Genomic DNA, 19,269 nt, shown 5'->3' with positions numbered 1-19,269 from the left:
AGAGAGAGAGAGGACTCCTTTCTGAAGATCCAGTCTCCTACACTTAGGCTTGTCTACATTAGAGAACCAAGTCATTGGTGGCTAATTACAGATGTAGACCCTACTCCTAGTGTAGACAGGCAGAGTGCTGTAAGCCAGAATTTCACTAATGCAGCTCTCCCTGCCTAGCTGCCAGGGTAGGTTGCACCACTACAAACTACTGCTTATAGTGGATTTGTCTGTCTACACTAGGGATGCACCAGCTCAGGTTACCCAGGTGGCTCTGGTTGGGTTACATCCCCAGGGTAGACAAACCCTTAGACTGTGAACCCTTCATCTTACCATTTACTCTGGTTGGACATGTTCTTAGTCCCTTCCTATTAAGGCATAAGGGTCTGATCCTGTGTGACAGAACCCCATAGGAGTTTTGCCACTGGCTTCATTGGGAGTAGAATTCATCCCTAAATGCCAAACTATTTAAATATCTCCAAAATGTACCATAAACTAATGCTCAAACTTGTAATGTGAATGTGGCTCCTGAGCCCAATCTATTCTGAACACAGCTACATAGTCACATCCCACACAGTCAACAATTTAGTTTTTGCCTACTACCGTGATGTACCTCTCTGGCTTACTGGCAATACATTTGGGTGTCAGCAAGGAATCTACCATGATTAAAGCTGCACGATCCTAAGATAAATACTGGGAATGCCTTTTTTTCATACCTTTTCTATAGGTGTCCAAACCAACTAAAGCTGAGATTCTGAAAGCTGCCTAAGCATTTGGACTAGAGCTGGTTGGAAAATAAAAAAACGTGTGAAAATTTTATCCCTGTTTTGTCAGAACATTTCACCTTTTTCAACCAGCTGTGATTTGAGATTGGAATGTCCAAATCCTTTGGACAACTTTCAAACTACAGGCCTGGGAGACTACAGGGCACCAGGATTTTATGCATTTTAAAATCTGAAAGTAGAGCTATTTCTTTGTAGTTCTAGGATTGTTTTAGATACGTATCACTGACGTCTAATTCCGTCTTGCCTCTCAGTGCCTTTAAAGAGGTGAAGAGAATTATCTGCTTTTTATTTTTAATTATCTTCAAAGAAATCATCCCTGACAGATACCTCGTATTGGATGTTTTGGCCTGCAGCTAATTTTTTATATCTGAGAGATTAACCCCTGAATTTATAATGGTGCTGACACAGCCTTATCTACAATTGTGAAAAAGGTGACACTATAATATCAGTAATATCTTTGGAATCTATTTTCCCCTTTTATAAATGTGCTAGGTTTGGAGATTTAGTGCTAGCCAGGATTTCTCTGGTTTGTATCACAGGTTGGTGTTAGCACCAGACCATTAATGTGTTCAGGTGAAAAATGTCAATTTGGGGTATCCATTGACCAACAAATTTTCTGAATAAATTACAGTTTCAACACCTGCAGCCAATACCTTTTTGCTGATCCACAGCAAATATGGTCAATGTTCCTAATAAAATTTAAAGTTTCTTAGCAGTGGTGAAATAATTCAGTGGTCATTCTTTTGGCTACTATATAAAGCATGGAGGAATCTTGCTTAAATAAAGATATCTTAAAAATATTATCTATATTGTACTTAGCACTGACCATATAGATACTGTGCTTTCCACTTCCATAACAGGGTATTAACATTAACTAATTCAACCTCCCAATATGTCTATGAGGTAGATAGTCATTTTCCCCTCCATTTTATATGGGTATTTCCATTTCCAGAACTACTCAAAACTAAAGGGAAATATCAGAGGCAAATGTCAAGACACAAAAACATATGTAAACAAAACAAATGAAAAAACACCACAAACACCACCTTTTCAAATCTCAGAAAAGGTTTGAATTTGATTTAGTTCGATGTTTCAGCTCAGTTCTTATTTTATCCAAACTACTTTTACCCATCCCTACCTTGTGAAGGAAAAAACCAATTCCATGAGGAAACACATTTCAGATTCAGGATTCTAAGGTGGTATTGCTATAAAGGGTAGTATTAGAATATGGCAGGGGGTGGGAGGTTGTTGTTGTTGTTAAGGGGGTGGAATAGATTTTAATACCATGCTAGTAAAGCAGCTACAGCTGTGCATACCTAACATCCCTAATTAGGTAGGACAGTCTCTAGGTTTTTGAATAAAATATTTACCATTTTCCCCTCCTGTCCCTCCATTAAGCATTCCCGGCCCAAAGTATTTCAGTGCAGTTAAAAGCCATGTCCCTATTTTTAACTTGGCACTTCTGGAAGAGGCCCCAAAAGCTGTACAGACATGAGGAAAAATGCAAAGAGAAAGGAATTACACCAGTCTGACTATGGAAGAATCCCCCGTGTTGTAATAAAACTTTTATTTTTAACATGACATAGGGCCACATTTTTAACACGTAAGCCTCAAGGACCACCTATAAAACTGTATTTTCAAGTGGTTCTAGTATTTGTGGATACAATGGCTGCTTATATGCAATTGACCAATGTACATTTGCTCGTATGACACATTTGTTGCACATGCTCACATAAACTCAGTTTTGTTGTTGTTGTTTGTGCAGCCACGTGTTGGGCAGCCATGCTTGGAAATTCGATACTGTAGGATCAGAAGTGAGGGGAAAAATGATTGTGAAGAGCCTGATAATTCTGAGTCAATAATACATTCACCCAAAGACACGCCTGAGTATCTGTTAAGCCTCTCAATATTTCTTAACTAGAGGTATTTAAACAGGTAAGCATTAATACATAGCTGACCAGATGTTAAAGAAGGCACAACATGCAATAGGATGGGGAGGGAGAGAAGTAGGTTATGCCTCAGCAGGAGTAAGGAGCTTTCCAGTAATTATATAAATTAGACTTCTGTTTCATCCAAGGGAGGCTCACAACTTTGACATGTCCTAGGATAAGGCTGAATTGCAAATTTGGTTGGAAAATAGGTTTTTGGGTTTTCCATAGAAAAACAGTTTAAATGCAAAAATTTCAATCAGCCCTACTGAATTATCTATTGGGAGGTAGTGTATAGATAGGAGATCTGGGTTTGATTCTACTCTCTGCCGCTCACCATCTATGTGACCTTTGAAAATTTAAGTAATTTGCCCATTCTTCTGTTTCCCCTCCTATCCTCTCTGTCTTGCCTATTTAGATGGTGAGCTCTGCTGGGCAGAGACAGCCTTTTGCTATGGGCCGGTGCAAAGCCTAGCACAAAGAGACCTCACTCTCAGCCGAGACATCTGTATGCTACTGTAATACAAATTCAATTAATAATAATCATTATAATATCCACACAAAGCTTTGCTGAATCCAAAGTGAAAATCAACCAACAAGAAAACAAACGGCACAGACTGGCTCCATCTAATATATATAGACTAATGATTCACAATGCTTTATTTTCCAGGTTTTTGGAGGGATATTAAGTATCCTGCCACACCTTTGAAAAAAAAAATCTAGAGGTTTGGCCTGAATTTTCGTTAGGGGAGAGAAGTTATGACAAAACCTGACAAACTCTTCTATAAGCCTTAGGACCCTTATTAAAGATTCGGAGCCAGAACCGCAGCTTGGGTAACTCAGTGTAGCTCCATGAAGGTTAATAAGGATTTGGGAGGGTAGAGTTGCATGCAGATTTCAAATATGGATTCCTTGATTCAGGATCATATACGAAAACAGTGCAAATCTGAACTCCAATGAAATGCTTTGGGCCAGTTAATTGACTTTGCTAGAACTGTACCTATTTGCAGCAGCTAAGAATCTGGCCCTATGAATGATGGTGCTTCTGCTCTCTCTCTCTCTCTCAAATCAAATTCCCATTGAAAGTATGGAAATATCTCCCATCTACCCCCACAACATTTTGCATGTAATTAGGTTGTCAGGTTGCTTGCAAAGAGCTAGCTTCCTTCTCATGCTGATGGGTAACAAGTATTTTACCAACAGCAATTCTGTACAGGATGGCTATGACACTATATACAGTGTTTTAGGATAAAGATAATAGTGTTACATAGGCTACAGGAGCTCAGAAGGAGACACCAAGTGAAAAGAAAACAGCACATTTCCACTGCAGCCAACAAAAATCTGCCCCGGGGTTAAAATCATACATCTGACCATATTCATGGAACTTCAACTTTCACAATGAGACTTTCTGAGCATTGATGCTCTTGTCTTATTATTAATATTATTATAATTTATTATGTATATTACCACAGTGCCTAGGAGCCCAAGTCATGGACCAAGATCCCATCTTAACCTTTCTCCCTCCTCTCCAAGCCAAGGGAAGTTGTTTGGCTCACACACTGGGGATCCATGAAGGCAGATTTTGATTGGGTTTTCTAAAGATGAGGGGTAGGTGGAAAGCAAGAGCATAGCACAAGGGAGAAAAAAAAAAGGAGATTTGAGTTTAGCGCAAACATACTTGAGGTCAGCAGAGTGGGCAGCCATGAGGTTTCTGAGGCTCTTGTCAGCAAGAGGACAACCAGAAAGGCTGAAAGAGAAGAGATGGAATATCTGGATAAGCCCAAAAAAATTAAGAAAAAGAGGAGAAGGGCAAAGGAAGGGGAGAAGGAAACAGAACCAAACCATCCACACGATTAAAAAAATATGTAGTCTAAAGAGTCAGAACCTGAAACAGTAGGTCAACAAACCTGCGGTGAGAGGCATAGTTTCCCGTGATGTGTCCACTGCCATCACAGCCTGGGGTAGGGCAACTGAACAAAAATAATAAAAAGTGTAAGTGCCAAAAAGAAATAAACTCATTGAAAGATTCATGCATGGGTTAAAACAGGGAAGAAACCTTTCTTGGTTGAAAAATAAAAGAAATTTGGTTGGTGTGTGGGCCAGGGCTCTTTGGGTAGGTGAAAGACCGGTGTGTGTTCTGGATTTTGTTAGCACAACTTAGCATTGGCCTTGATATTTACTTATTAGTGTTAGCAGCCAGTAGAAATCTGTACAAATAAACCAACTGCTTCCTTTTTGGCCTGCTCTCTTTCCCTTTGTTCCCAAAAGGCCACAGCGATCTTTCCTTCTTTGAAGGAATTTGTGGCAAAATATGAAGAATGAGTAAAAAGATTGTTTGCTTGGGGTATTTTGTTTTTGTTTGTGTTTTTAAAAGGAGGAACTAAAACAGCCTGAATGGCATTGTAAATGGAAAGCCAACTTTACAGACTCAGTATTGCCAGTTCTCATGGTTTTTATCGCAGTCTTGTGACATTTTGTTAGAACCCCCAGCTGCTGGAATCAGGTGATCATCTGCGAATCTCAGCTTTCATAGAATTATAAAAGGGTAGGACTGGAAGGGACCTCAATAGGTCATCTAGTCCAGTCTCCTGCACTCAAGGCGGGACTAAGATAAATAACTAGACCATTCCTGACAAGTGATGGTCTAGTTATTACAGCTTTCTTTCTTTCAGTTTCGAGCACTCAAGGCTGCAGAGAAAAGCTTGAAAATGTGAATCCTAAATGTTCCATCACCTGAAGGCAAATTAAAAGACCTTAGTTTAAAAAATAAATCTCATGATATCTGGGGCTTCACTCATAATTGTTGAACACTTGGAGTTGGCCATACTACAGACAGATGGTTTATCCTGGCTTTGTTTTATATCTCTCTACTTCCCCACTGCTTCCCAATTAATCTTATAGGCAATGGGACACGTGTAGTGGTTTGTGGTATTCAGGAAATAAAATCCACAATGCTGCATTTGATTGCACAGCTACATTTGCTTACGGTGGGGCTTACTATAACAGTAGCCAAACACAGTCTTCAAATATGGATTCCTGGGTTCAGGACCGTATCTGGGAATTAGCGCTACTGAAATACTTTGGGCTAGATTCTGGCTCCCCCTGCATGGGTTTGCAAGGTATGGTGGGGGTTTTAGGGAGCCATCTTCCTCCATCCCTGGTGCTCCATAAGGACCAATGCTGGGAGAGCCAGAGTGCCACTAGCAGTGGTCAATATGCCAAATGGGTCGGGACATGGCCATGGCTAGTGGAATGAGGCCATGTGACCAGGTAAAAGCAGCAACTTGGAAAAGGTTGAGAGATCCCTGCCTGTCACATGTTTGGGTGGAGTATATAAGGAAGAGGAAGCTGGGTCCAGGAGTATCACAGGGGAAGATCGTGACCTCTTGAGGCCTTTGGGTATTATGGTCAGTGATTTCAGCAGACCTGTTTTATTCTGTTGTCTAACTGTCATGGTAAACAATAAAAAGCACCCTGAGGAAAGGGACTTCTGAAGGACTTGGGCGTGGAGTTTGCTTCCCTTCCCTGGCTGCTGGAAAAGCCCACCAGCCTCCAAGCCAGTTCTGGGGGAGCACAAGCTACACCTCCAAAGAGAGGTGCAAGATCTGCTTCACAGTGAATTCCCCCAGCAGACCACAAGCATTGTGTCTGCCTCAGCACTCCTGTAATGTGGCGTCCCTCCTTGCCCTTCCATAGCACAGCTTGCCCGGCCATGGTACAGCTCTCTACATAGAAACAAGCCCAATGACTTAATGGTAGTGTTAGACGCTATTATTCATGGTTCCAAATTTGGGGCCTGGTCCTATCCCTAACTGTCCAAGCTGAAGGGATTGAGGGAGTTCTGCAAAGATAATGCCCGCCCCCAACCCTTATGGGGAGGGAGTGTCTTGCATCAGCCTGGAGCAACCATGGTAGATGCACAAAGCAATAATGACAGGATCTGGTCGGAGGGTTGCAAAACATGGCACCTTTGAGGGTGGGGGAGAGTAGAAACACCAGGAATGGGTTGGGGGAAAGGCGATGGCTGTACTCTGAACACAGAAAGAAGCAACCCACATCAATACACAGTGCACAGGAACTGGATAGATTCTTGGTACTAGGGCAGGACAACTACCTCATAGTTTGTCCATGATGATGGTCCTGGGACTCCCGTTTCTGATGCCCCACAAAACAACTTGTTTTATACCCTCTGCTGTTGCTGCCTCCACTCCCTCTGCATTATGGGACAAGGGGCACATGCAAAGGTTACTCACACCAAGATACAGAAAGGAAAATCAATCTAAAGTCCCCCTCACAGTAACAACAAAAAATCATCACTGGAACTACGATTAATTTACAGATGTTCAACCAACAATATACATTGCTGTGTGGCACTAGAGACTTGTATGGGTACAGTGGCCATAAACATGACAGAAATGGGCAACACTTTCCCAGACACTTGCTACCAGCATCTTGAGATGACGCAGGGAGCACATGGACATGAAAAATTGAATCTACATGACAAGTGAGTTTGCTCATGAATGGGCTGCATCCAGTGCATGTAGTTCATGGCAAAAGGATCAAAGAGGACTTGTGTCCCTGGTATGGAAAAGAAGCTTGGAGCTGCCTAGAACACCAGGAAGATTCCTTTCCAGAGTTGTTCATTGCTATGAAACAGTCTCCCTTTAGCGTACCCACCCCAGAAATTGATGCTCACACCATTTCTGAAAAAAAAAAACCCTTTAAAATTTTGCCTATGGGGTTCGTTATGTGTCTTGCACATGTAGGGAGGATTCTCTTCCCTCTTCCTCTGCTCACCTGGGACTTCGACATATCCCCCGTGTCCTCCCAGCATCAAATACTCCCCTTCAAACCTCCCACTTGCATAGCCAAATAATGAGCTAGACTGAAAGAGGTTAGCGAAATGAAGGCTTGTTGTGCCCTTCCTACCTTATATTTACAAAGGTCAGAGTTACTCTGGAAATAAGCCTAGGAGTAATAACTCCATTGACAAGTTTACTTTACTTTGGGGATCAGCCTGCCACACCTTGTGTCTGAACAGTTTACTCCAGCATTCCTTCAGATTAGAGCTGGGTCCAAGCTGCAAAGTTTGGATCAGGATCTGAATTCTCCCTTTTGTTCACATGAGCAATAGGGATCCAGGGGTCTTCATCTTCTCCTAAGGAGAGGGATCCAGCTGAAAAGTTCTGGATCCAAACTTTCCAAGTTTCTACGGTCATTCAGGTCTGGGGTCTGGTTCCGGGCCCTCTCAAATGTAGCACACAGTGCAATAGTATACAGCTGCGTTGTTTCAATAGTATACATTGTAGGGTCTTTATAGCTTTCTTCAAGGGGACTGTACTCACTGCTCTGTGTTGCCAGAAAACACTGTTCCACTAGCTGAGATGGCTGCAAGACTGCCTGCTTACCTGCCTTTTCAACTCTGGGCATGAGGGCACTGGGTTCTGAGCACCAGCTGGGAGGTACCAAGATCCCTTGGCCACATTGACTTCAAAGAATAGTTTAGCATCTCATGCCTGAGGAGGCAGGGTACTGGGCAAACTCTTTCCCTCGATCACTGCACAAGTTTTAATTTGAAGGGGAAATATATAGGGAAAATGGTTTCAGAAATTACGTTTTCACAGACACTTTCATGAATCCTGGGACCACAGAGCTTTCAACTAGGTTCTTTTAATCATTACATAGTTCCAGGAAGACCATCTGGGATAACACTTCATCTTGATAATCAGAAGTAGTCAGAGGATGAGATTTCTCTTGAAGCTTTCGGTTTGAAGTGTTTGGATTAAATAAGACCATCACAGTATGAAACAATGTTGAACATTTTAGTTATGTGGTTTTTTAAAAACTGATTCCCACCTCCCCACCCTTCCTGGCTGTCCTGAGCATTTTATACATTTCACTTTGGCTCTGCCATCAAAGAGGCAGGACTTACGTGAGTAGCTCCTTCTTGATGTCCTTGGGAAGGAATTTAAGCTTGAAGTTGGTTAAGGTAACTTCCCCGGGGTACTTCCGTTCTTCAAAGTTCTCCTCTGACACTTCCTGCTCATCTGCTTCCGAGGAGGCAAAAGAATGGGCTGCGGGCTCTGACTGTAAGAAACCAGCGGGAATAATATCTTTACTGATCTACATCCTGTGAACATGGCAGGGCTGAGGGATCAAGAGTCCATCTATCCATTGTAGGCCTTTCTATAGCTCCCATCATCTGAGCGCCTCACAATCTTTAGTATATTTATCCTTCCAACAGCTCTGGGAGGCAGGGAAGTGCTTTTATCCCCTTTTTACAAATGGGAAACTGAGGAACAGAGAGGCTAAGCAGCTAGCCTACCATCACACAGGAACTCTGTGGTGGAGCAGGGAATTAACCCTAGGTGTCCCAAGGGGCAGGCAAGAACCATACTCACTGGATCATCCTTCCTGTCAGGAATTCTAAATGTCCGGTGCCTGCTTCAGGTCTTGCTCCCACTGGATGTTCGCCAGTGTAATTTCACTTGAGTTGCTGCTGATTTACCCTGATGTCACTGAGATCAGAATGAGGCCACTGGGTTTATAGTAATTGATTATTTCTCCCCTCCGCTTGGCTCATTAATTCACACTGCAATCCTCTCCGTCAGGAGTGGGGAAACTCATTTTGCCTGACCTTGCAGCCCCTTGCGCATTTTGGGTCAGATCTTGGTCCCCAGCTCCAGCCTCTCCGCCCCACTCCAGTGACACAAAGGAGAAGGAGAACGGCCCTAATGTGATGTTAAAGAATTCCTAGGGGATGCAAAGCAGGCATAGCCAGCTTTATGCCATCTACTGCAGAGGGGCTTTCCTGAGCAGGTTGGGGTAGGAGGGGCCATGGTCTGAGCACGCTGTACTGTGGTGATCCCTGGCTGGGGGAACAGTCCCTAAGGGATCACTCCAATCTGCATAATTTAGAGCAGCTGTTAGGTTGCTTTAAATCAGGGGTCAGCAACCTTTGGCACGCGGCTTGCCGGGCCGGTTTGTTTACCTGCCATGTCTGCAGGTTTGGCAGATCACGGCTCCCACTGGCCGCGGTTCACCGTCCCAGGCCAATGGGGGTGGCGGGAAACAGTGCGGGCCAAGGGATGTGCTGGCCGCCACTTCCCGCCACCCGCATTGGCCTGCAGCGGTGAACCGTGGCCAGTGGGAGCCGCGATTGGCCGAACCTGCAGACATGGCAAGTAAACAAACTGGCCCGGCCTGCCAGGGTGCTTACCCTGGCGAGCCACGTGCCAAAGGTTGCCAACCCCTGCTCTAAATTATGCTGGATGTCTGATTCAGCCCCAGGTCTAGGATGGCAGAAAGGTGGCTTAGAGGTGTTTCCCCTTGCACCCTGTATCCTGTGCTGGGTGCAGTCTGACTGGACCCAGGGATCTGGGCCAGAGAGTTTAAAATTTGCATGCAACTTCAACCTTATCACATTTGCATTCTACTCGGGAGAGATGGTGAGAAAAGGAGCAGGAAAGAGGAAGAAAACAACTAACAAAAACAGAATGAGAAATGGAGAATGGAGTGGGCAGAGTGAAAAGTGAACACAGAGAGGCTGAAAAAGGATCAGAGAGGCAGGGAGAGAGAGAGAGACAGAAAGTAAAACTAAACACAGCATGGGTCGGATTTTCCAAAGTACTTAGCACTGGCCTAACTCTTCCCCCATTGAAGTCAATGGGAGTAAAGTGCCCCAGGAAGCCAGAGTCACTGGTCGCTAGAGTGGAAACTTATTACTGTAGATCACTCTCTGCATCTCAGTGGAAAAGGGACCTAATTACAAGGTCCCATCACCGCTCACCTCTTCCGGCTCCTCCTCCCGCTGACGATTTGGTTTGGTGTAGTCAATGGGGCCATCCCATTCATCCTGACGGGAGGTCTGGCTGGACTGGGGTGAGGTCATGGTGCTGCTAGTGGCACTCGTGCTATTTTGGCGTTGGGACACATCTGGGGACTTCACACTGGGACTGCTGCTGCAGCTGCTGCTGCTGGGGAAGGTGCTCTCCCGTTTGCGATGCTTGTTCATGCTTAAGTCCAGCGTCCCGTTTTCATCCACCTCAATGTCCATAGACTGAAAGATTGGGGACAACATTCTAAATGAGCTACTGCAATCAGTTTTCGGAGAGTATCTTTTGCTTTACAGGGCAGTCAGGGGCCTAAAGCAATATGGAGTAGTGGGCAGTAGCATGCCACCCGCTTTCTTCAAGCTCTGACAGTCAATGGGATGGAATGGGGCAGAATGGGATTTCCTCTCAGAAATGTGCCATGTGAATATGTTCCAGCAGTGAATGCAACATCTGTTTGGAAGGGATCCTTGTCTTGGACAGGGACTTTATATAGTCCCATGTCTCCATACCATGTTCTACAGACACTGTTGTGGATACTGACCTATTTTCCAAATGAACAATCAAGGACTTTTTCTTCAAAAAAGGACATGCTGAATATGCAAAAGATGTACAACGTACAGCAAAAGTGGCAGCGGTGCCAGCACAGGCACTCATTATTTTAGCGTGCCAGCGTGTTACTCCCAATTTTTCACTTTAGGCCTCATTCTGCAACGTGCTGAGTGCCTTTTGATGGTGCTAAGCACCTTCTGTTGCTTGAGGTACAAGCATGCATTACTACTAAGGAAGTGCTCCACTCCCTGCCGTACCGGGGCTTGTGAAGTCAGCTCCAATAGTACCAGTCCCATCTAGCCCTCAAGTAGAGCTGGTCAGGAATTTTCTCTCTAAATGTTTTTTTCCACAGAAAATGTGGCTTCCTCAAATTTGACATTTTCCATTTTGCAAAAAACAAAAAAAACCATTGATTTTCCATTGGGAAGAATCTAAATGAAACATTTAATTGAGGGTCAGTTTGATAATAACCTGCATTTATTTGAAGGCCAAGACCATAACAGGGTTTAAAAAAGAACTAGATAAATTAATGGAGGATACGTCCATCAATGGCTATTAGCCAGGATGGGCAGGGATGGTGTCCCTAGCCTCTGTTTGCCAGAAGCTGGGAATGGGCCACAGGGGATGGATCACTCGATGGTTACCTGTTCTGTTCATTCCCTCTGGAGCACCTGGCATTGGCCACTGCCAGAAGACAGGATACTGGGCCCGATGGACCTTTGGTCTGACCCAGCAGGGCCATTCTTATGTTCTTATGATGCGGTGCCTCATGGGAGCTGTAGTTAAGATGCCTTCTGTCCCTGTTTTCCCTCATTGTCTGGGCTTCCTGACTAGAACTATATCTCCCACCATGCATCAAGGTCTTCCCTCTGCCATTTCGGAAATCAAAACTTTTCAGAGCCTTTTGTTCTGTGTAAAGTTTTGGCATTTTGTTCTGATTCGGGATGAAAACTGATGTCAAAATATCAACATTTCCCTCAGGCCAGAAATTCTGATTTTCAACCAGCTCTGGTTTTAAGTACATTGAAGTTAATTACCTGAAGATCTTTTTTTGAACAGTGTCCCGTTTACATTGTCTTTGCTGTTGCGGATTTTACCCTCAGCCCCCTGCATTTCCTTGCAGTCAAGCTCACCTTGCTGGGAAGATCCTGCTGCTTGGTACTGAGATTTTCTGGCATTTCCCAGCAGCGGGTGGAGAGATTTAAAATGGCGGTGGCAGCCATATGTGCGGCCTCGGCATCGTGAGAGTAGTCGAAGCCTGTAGAGGAAGATGAAGTGCTCTTCACATAACTGCTGGAAGGGCTGTGGCTGGGGGAAGAGGCCTTTGGAAAAGGTTTAGCTGCAAAAAGGGAACAATACAGGGCTGATATATAACTTACACATGAGCGTTATAGGCAGATCAACCCCATGCCACTGATTTCAGTGTATATGGATGCTACTGCAATGGCAACCCTTTACTTATTATAAACCTGTCAGCAAATTTAGTGCTCCTGGAACTGAAGGTGCTAATAGCTGGGAACTCATGCTCAGGTGTACTAAGGTGAAAGGTTCCTGCGTTAACTGACTGCACCATCAAATTCCCAGAATACTGTAGCCCTCTTCATTAAAACCATACTCCTGTACGATCCTGAGGGCTTCAAAGAGGAAACAATAGTGAATCTTCACCTGTTTTTCCTCTTTTGCTTTCTCAAAACTTTTACAGCATATAATAATACAAACATATATAATTTTTTTAAAATCACATTTTAACAGCAAAACCATGCAAATCACAGCTATAAAACTTGACTTTCTGATGATGACAGCAGTGAAATATGGCTCTTCTGACAGCTGGTGTAGCTGTGCTAAATCTCCTAGAATGTATTCATACTGTCTAGAACTACATTGCCCTGTGCATTATTATATACTGAGTCTAACCCTGCCAGGTGCTGAGCTCCCTCGACTCCCATTAAAACTAGTGGGATGTGAGGAGACTTGCCATCTCCCAGGATTAAGTCAATATAAATCATGGCCCCAATCTTGCAAACCAATCCATTTGGAAGGACTCTGTCATCCACATACAGCCCCTTGGAAGTCAGTGTCTCTGTGTAGGCGGAGGGGTCTTCTCACATGGATCCAGCTGCAGGATGGGCTCTGTACTTCCAAATGTACATGCCAGATCCTGAAGTTCTTGGTCAATTTTTCCTTTGCCCTTATCCAACCAAAACTCCCATTAACTTCGGTGGGAGTTTTGCCTGTGAAAGGCCTGTAAGATTTGGCCTATGTTCGCAAAGCAGCTTGACAAGCTCAGATGAAGGTGCCATAGCAAAGCAAAATGATTTTATTATTCCCATTATGAACTCTAAAAATAAGACAATATAAACGGCTAATCTTTTCGAGGACCGCTTCCCCCCCATTGTGTGTGTGCATAATGCCTATTGACATTAATAGGAGTTATGGGCACACATCCCTCTGGATGAAGAGCTCTTTAAAATAAGTCCTTAATGAAAGGAACAGATTTGACTGCTATGATTGGCAATCATATTAATCTTGTTGCTCTGATTAACCCATGGGAGTCTTGCCCAAATGGTTATTCTTGTGCGTTTTTTTTTTTTTTTAATTTCGGTCCAGTATAATCCATGTCTTTTGGTGGGGTCAGGGTATTTGTAAGCATAACCTGACAATATCCAGAATGGTGAGATGCCAATTTCAATTTCACACTGTACACTCAGCGATGCTTTTCCATTTCATAAGTATTGCTAGCACTAATGGACTTGCAATCAGCAAATTAGTAAAAATGAGTGATGAGAAAAAATAGAAAGGATTATCCTAGTGGGGCTGCTGGAATTATTTTTGTCAGTACAATTACCCTGAAAATTCTTTGCGAATATTGCAAATAACACAATCTATTCAGCAGCAGAATCACTTGTGCTGGGAAACAAATTACTTTTCCATCAGCCCTAACCCAGGATGACAGTGGCAGTTGTGCTCTCTGGCCTCCATCCAATTTCATTGTCTGATCCTTTACAGATTTAGTACTGTAATAAAAGGGAGCTTCCATTGTAGTGCAACAACCAGGATGCTTTCAAGCATGAGCACTTTTTAGAGAGCAGCTGCGTCAGGATTAAACAGGACTCTGAAAGTGGGATTAGCTACAAAGAGAAAGCCCTCTTGAGGCTGCTGACTTCTGCAAACTGGTTTCCTAAATCTTTTTTTTTTTTTAATGCTTTAAAAGATGGATTCAGTGTGCATGTGTGGAGACTAATGGAGTAGGAACATTAAACAGTGAAACTGCATGAGTCTGCACTGGCCATCCACTACAGAGGTGTAACATACGATTGCTAATTTCAGCCCACTATGTCCATCTCAACTCCTACACCAAAAGGTCCACCCTCAGGGGGGTTATTTGATCATTTCGTTTTACACATGCATCTAATTGGAGGCTTCCTTTGGTCAATGGCTCTGCCAAGTCATGCAAAATCCTTGGTAGATAAGAGTGGTAGGTAGATAAGACAGATCAGATGTTAGATAACTGATGGCTAGAAGGTGTATGGTTAATACAATATAATACATGAGACAAACAGGTAGAATATCTTAGTTAGATATCAGATAGAGAAGAGATGAAATATAAGCCAACTAGCTAGAATAGAAACGGATGGATGAATGGAGGAATATATATTAGTTGTAGGATATTGGGGACAAACTGGAGGCTACTGTGTAACTTATCCCACCTATAGATATTGGTCAGATGAACGTACCCAAGGCTGGATGCAATTCTCCCCAAAGCTGAAGCCAAAGAAACTGTCCTTTGGGCTAAGGACTTCATAGACAGCTGTTCTTATTTGTCCCATCCCCTTCACTCAAACACACCCTCCCAAGAGCCACAGTATTTTCTGGCCTGTGATATTTGATGATAAAGTACAGAGCACTCAGCACCAAACCCCTCACTCGTCCCAACTTACATTTAAAGGCTTTCGGTGAGGTTTCGCTAGTCTGAATCTTTGGGGCAAGCATGCGTTTGCCAAAAACCTGAGCATCAAAACTTGCATAATCGAAGGTGACCTTGGAGTACTTCTCCAGCTCCTTGGCCAGGTTGGCCCTAGGGGTTGCTGGAACCATGTTGGGCCTGTAGCTCCCATACTGAGGAATCTCCAGCTGCTTCACAAAGCACATAGGCCTGCAGATAAAAAAAAAAGAACCAAAACCCAACAATCAACAATACTTCTCTTTCATTTCCCCACTTTGTAAGTGATTCACTGTGAAAGTGCCAAGCCATATCTTTTCTCCAGAGGATGATTTTCAAATATTATGCCCAAAACAAAGCAGGATCATTTCTTCATAACTCCGTTCATGGGTTTATCAGGTTTTCCTTACAAAATACTATGTGGGCCAGATTCTGATTTCATTTCCTCCAGACTTACACCAGAGTAACAGGGATCAGAATCTGACCCTGAGCTTCTAATGAGAAGGGCTGGAAATTTCACGTTCGTAATTCTTGCACTGGATCCAGTGATGTTAATTGCATAAATCACAATGCAACCTATTATTGTGGGGCACTGTGTCTATGTTTTCTCTTTGCCAATAGAAATAAAATCTTGGGGTAGTGCTTTCCTTTGCACTACCTACAAAGAGAGCAGAGTTAAGCTCAAGTCACCACTGCAGGTTTCATTCCACAGTGAATATGAACACACAATAAGGGAAGACCGCTACCCTATCTGCAGAGTCCCTTTTAATGTCCCACTTCTGCTATGCAGCCCATAGTGAATCAATTTGGCTTGCATATAAATTGCCTATTGTTATTCCCCTTCCTCTAACCTCTTTCCACTGGTTATTCCTTAGACTGTGAGAATCTTGGGCTTAGTCCATAGTGGGGACTACCACAAATAAATAAATAAATCAATAAATAATGCTAATGGTCTTTCCCCCTCCCCCCCGCCAAGATGCTGAGCGCTCACAACTCCAGCTGACCTGAGTTTTCAGCTGTTCTGGGAAAAAAACAAACCCCATCAGAGCTTGATGCTTCGCTGGGCTGTGGCATATCAACATTTAGAAAGGTTTGCGCAGCAGTCTTGCCTTAGTGCTCTCATTGTAAACTAACTAACCATATTACAATCCATGTATAGCATCATGAATCACAAAACTGTGTAGGCAAGGAATCATCAGGGACATTCTTAGTGCTGGCCAGTCCTCATCCCAGGCAGATCAGATAAAACCAAACAAATCAATCAAATCATTCAAAAATGATTACACTCCCTTCGAACCAACAGAGTCCCATTCCTGCAAGCCATGTAGTCAAAGACAGACAAGTGTTGGGGTTTATTTTAAAAAAGCTACAACTGAATAATTTGTATGTGGCCTTAAAAAAAAAAACCAACCCTACTTATAATGCTAATATAATAGCCATAATTCTCAGGCAGTTTGCATTGTAGTGTAATCAGCACAAGTGCCTTCTGCTATACTGTTAAAACTCTTTGGCCTGTAGCCTCAGCATTAATTGATGCTACAGAAGCAATTCATTGTCCTGGATGCCCTCCATGGTATCATCAATTAAATATCCCTGCACCTTGGAGAGACCTATGATCACAATAACAGGCATCGGCAGTACGAAGATACAGCAGTACATGGATGGATTGTGACAGGGTTCTTTTTGCAACAGATTTTACATTATTTTATTTTGGGTGGGAGTTCGGGTTGGAAGAAATGTTGTTGCAAATCCTTTGTTATAAATCTAACATACCTGAGTATCCGGTCAGAATTGGAGCTACTCTTAGAGGGGTCACCGGCCTGTGGCTGTTGCTTTTCATGAGATTTGGCTAATTTTTCAGCAGCGGCTATGGGGCACCCAGATAAACTGTATGGAATTAAAAGAGAAAGAAAGGAAAGCTAAGCATGAGGAACTGGGATGAAGATCTCCATATGCTTTACAGACCAGGATCTGCACTGAGCCCATGAGAAAATTTCTTTATTATTATTAGCAACAAAGAGTCCTGTGGCACCTTATAGACTATCAGACGTACTGGAGCATGAGCTTTCGGGGGTGAATACCCACTTCGTCAGACGCATGTAGTGGAAATTTCCAGAGGCAGGTATAAATATGCAGGCAAGAGTCAGTCTAGAGATAACAAGGTTAGTTCAACCAGGGAGGGTGAGGCCCTCTTCTAGCAGTTGAGGTGTGAACACCAAGGGAGGAGAAACTGCTTTTGTAGTTGGCTAGCCATTCACAGTCTTTGTTTAATCCTGAGCTGATGGTGTCTGGAAATTTCCACTACATGCGCCTGACGAAGTGGGTATTCACCCACAAAAGCTTATGCTCCAATACGTCTGTTAGTCTATAAGGTGCCACAGGACTCTTTGTTGCTTTTTACAGATCCAGACTAACACGGCTCCCCCTCTGATACTTTATTATTAATTATTATTATTATTTGGCAAGCTGTAAAGCATTCAGGCATCCACAGTGACATTGCTCAGAAATAAAAGTTCAGCAGCATTCAAAGAACCAGGATAGGGGTTAAAAAAAATCAATAAACTGGGTCGAGTTCCTCAAAGAGAGAATGAGGGAGCTATGGTTCATTTGGAGAAGTTTTTGTGAATAAATGGAATTCCTTCTCCTTACTTGTTCTGGTTCCTTTTTAATTAATTAATTAATTAATTTTTAATTTAATTGAAGCAAACATTTCCAGGGGTGATTTCAGTGGAAAATGTGCTTTGTAGATGTGCAGTTGTGTCAACATCTACTTGTGCTGGGGGGTGTCACTTGAGTGTCACTTTTACACACGTTTGCCAGGACCTACATGGATGGGGCCTGAGTGTAGCTTTTCAGCCACAGCTGTCCATAGGCTGGGGTGTGGTGCTGCTCTGCCCCAAAGGAGTCCCGAAAAGATTCTGCCTTGAGAGAGGCACAGTCCCCCTCGGCGCAGCTCCTTGGACATGGGACAGATTGCACCCCTGGGTGCATGAGCTCCATTCCATGGGCCATTGCTACAAGGGTGGGTGATGGAGCCAGGATCCTTTGTGGAGTCCTGTTTTCTGCAGGGGAACAGAACACACCCACCCCATGCAGGGAGTGAAGGGACTGCTGTTTTGGGCAGGCATGAAAGGGGTGGGGAGGAGAAGCTACTTACTCCCCACTCTGCCCTGGAAAGGCTGAAGAGGAGCCACTCACAGCCGAGGCCATGCAGATCCTGAAATGCTTGCTATGATTGGCTGTAACTCAGAATTACAGTAGAGGCTCCCATTTTAGCAGAGCTGACTGCCCCCTCTTCAGATGTTTGCAGTGGGGATCCTGCCCCTCCCTATCCTAGCTTGGGGGGCAGAGGTCCTGGGAAGGTTTGGGCCACCTCTGCGTCAAGCACCCCTCTTCTGTCCCCACTGTGGAAGCTCCTCTGTCAGAGCTCTGCAGGGCTCAGTCTCCACACACATGGAGATGGCAGGGCAAGAACAGGTGAAAGGTAGGGCCTGGCGTAGGCAGCCCGCAGGCTGACACTGGATTCTCCCCTTCACACGTGCAGGGGAAACTGGTGGAATTTCCTGTGGAGAGAGTCTGCAGCAACTTAGATGGCTTCCCTTCTCAGTGGCTTGGAAAACATCCCCCTCAAGCCCAAAGAATGGCTCTGAAGTAGCTGATGCCAAGGCAGCCACTAGCAACCTGGCCCCTGTAGAAGCGATTCTCTCCAGGGGTAAGCGGGAGCCAGTGGGCCCTGGCACTAATGCAGCGGCAAAGGGCCTCTGTACAGATGCTCTTTGTCGTGGTCTCAGGGGATTCATGGCTTTGAGGGGCATGGAACCTGGGGTGACCAGACAGCAAACGTGAAAAATTGGGACGGAGGCGGGGGGTAATAAGAGCCTATATAAGAAAAAGACCTAAAAATCGGGACTGTTCCTATAAGATCGGGACATCTGGTCACCCTACTGGAACCTCAGCTTATCGAAGGAAGTACTCCTGCTCCCCTCCTTGTGCAAGGGTCTGACTGGAATTATGGGTGGAGAGGCTTTGTTCCCGTGGAGACAGGCTCCAGGCCCTCCATGTTTACTCAGTTCTGAGTCAGGCAAAACTTCTGTTGACTTCTGTGAATTCAGCGTTTCTTTAGGAGAGATGCTGCTAGGGCTGGCTTGAGCAGGCATAGCACCAGGAGGCGCTCCACAATCTTCCCTTACAGAGATCTGCATCTGAGCCTCAATCCTGGCCAGGATCACCCCTGCTATTCCAGT

At 44.1% G+C, this 19,269-nt stretch overlaps 1 protein-coding gene across 2 annotated transcripts in view; it reads right to left on the bottom strand.

Moving 5' to 3' along the window:
- MYT1 (myelin transcription factor 1) overlaps positions 1-19,269 on the bottom strand; it is a 110,885-nt gene that overhangs the window by 20,819 nt on the left and 70,797 nt on the right. For both annotated transcript variants that reach the window (XM_044986652.1, XM_044986653.1), the window contains exons 10-17: positions 16,799-16,912; positions 15,024-15,238; positions 12,219-12,424; positions 10,491-10,760; positions 8,634-8,788; positions 6,816-6,914; positions 4,609-4,671; positions 4,380-4,448 (exon numbers count right to left, since the gene is read on the bottom strand). In XM_044986652.1, the coding sequence (XP_044842587.1) occupies positions 4,380-4,448; positions 4,609-4,671; positions 6,816-6,914; positions 8,634-8,788; positions 10,491-10,760; positions 12,219-12,424; positions 15,024-15,238; positions 16,799-16,912 (1,191 nt within the window). The remainder of the gene's footprint in view (positions 1-4,379; positions 4,449-4,608; positions 4,672-6,815; positions 6,915-8,633; positions 8,789-10,490; positions 10,761-12,218; positions 12,425-15,023; positions 15,239-16,798; positions 16,913-19,269) is intronic.

The sequence above is a fragment of the Mauremys mutica genome, chromosome 13, assembly GCF_020497125.1.
Source record: "Mauremys mutica isolate MM-2020 ecotype Southern chromosome 13, ASM2049712v1, whole genome shotgun sequence".
In the NCBI taxonomy this organism is placed as follows: Eukaryota; Metazoa; Chordata; order Testudines; family Geoemydidae; genus Mauremys; species Mauremys mutica.
This window is presented reverse-complemented; position numbering and strand designations above follow the sequence as displayed.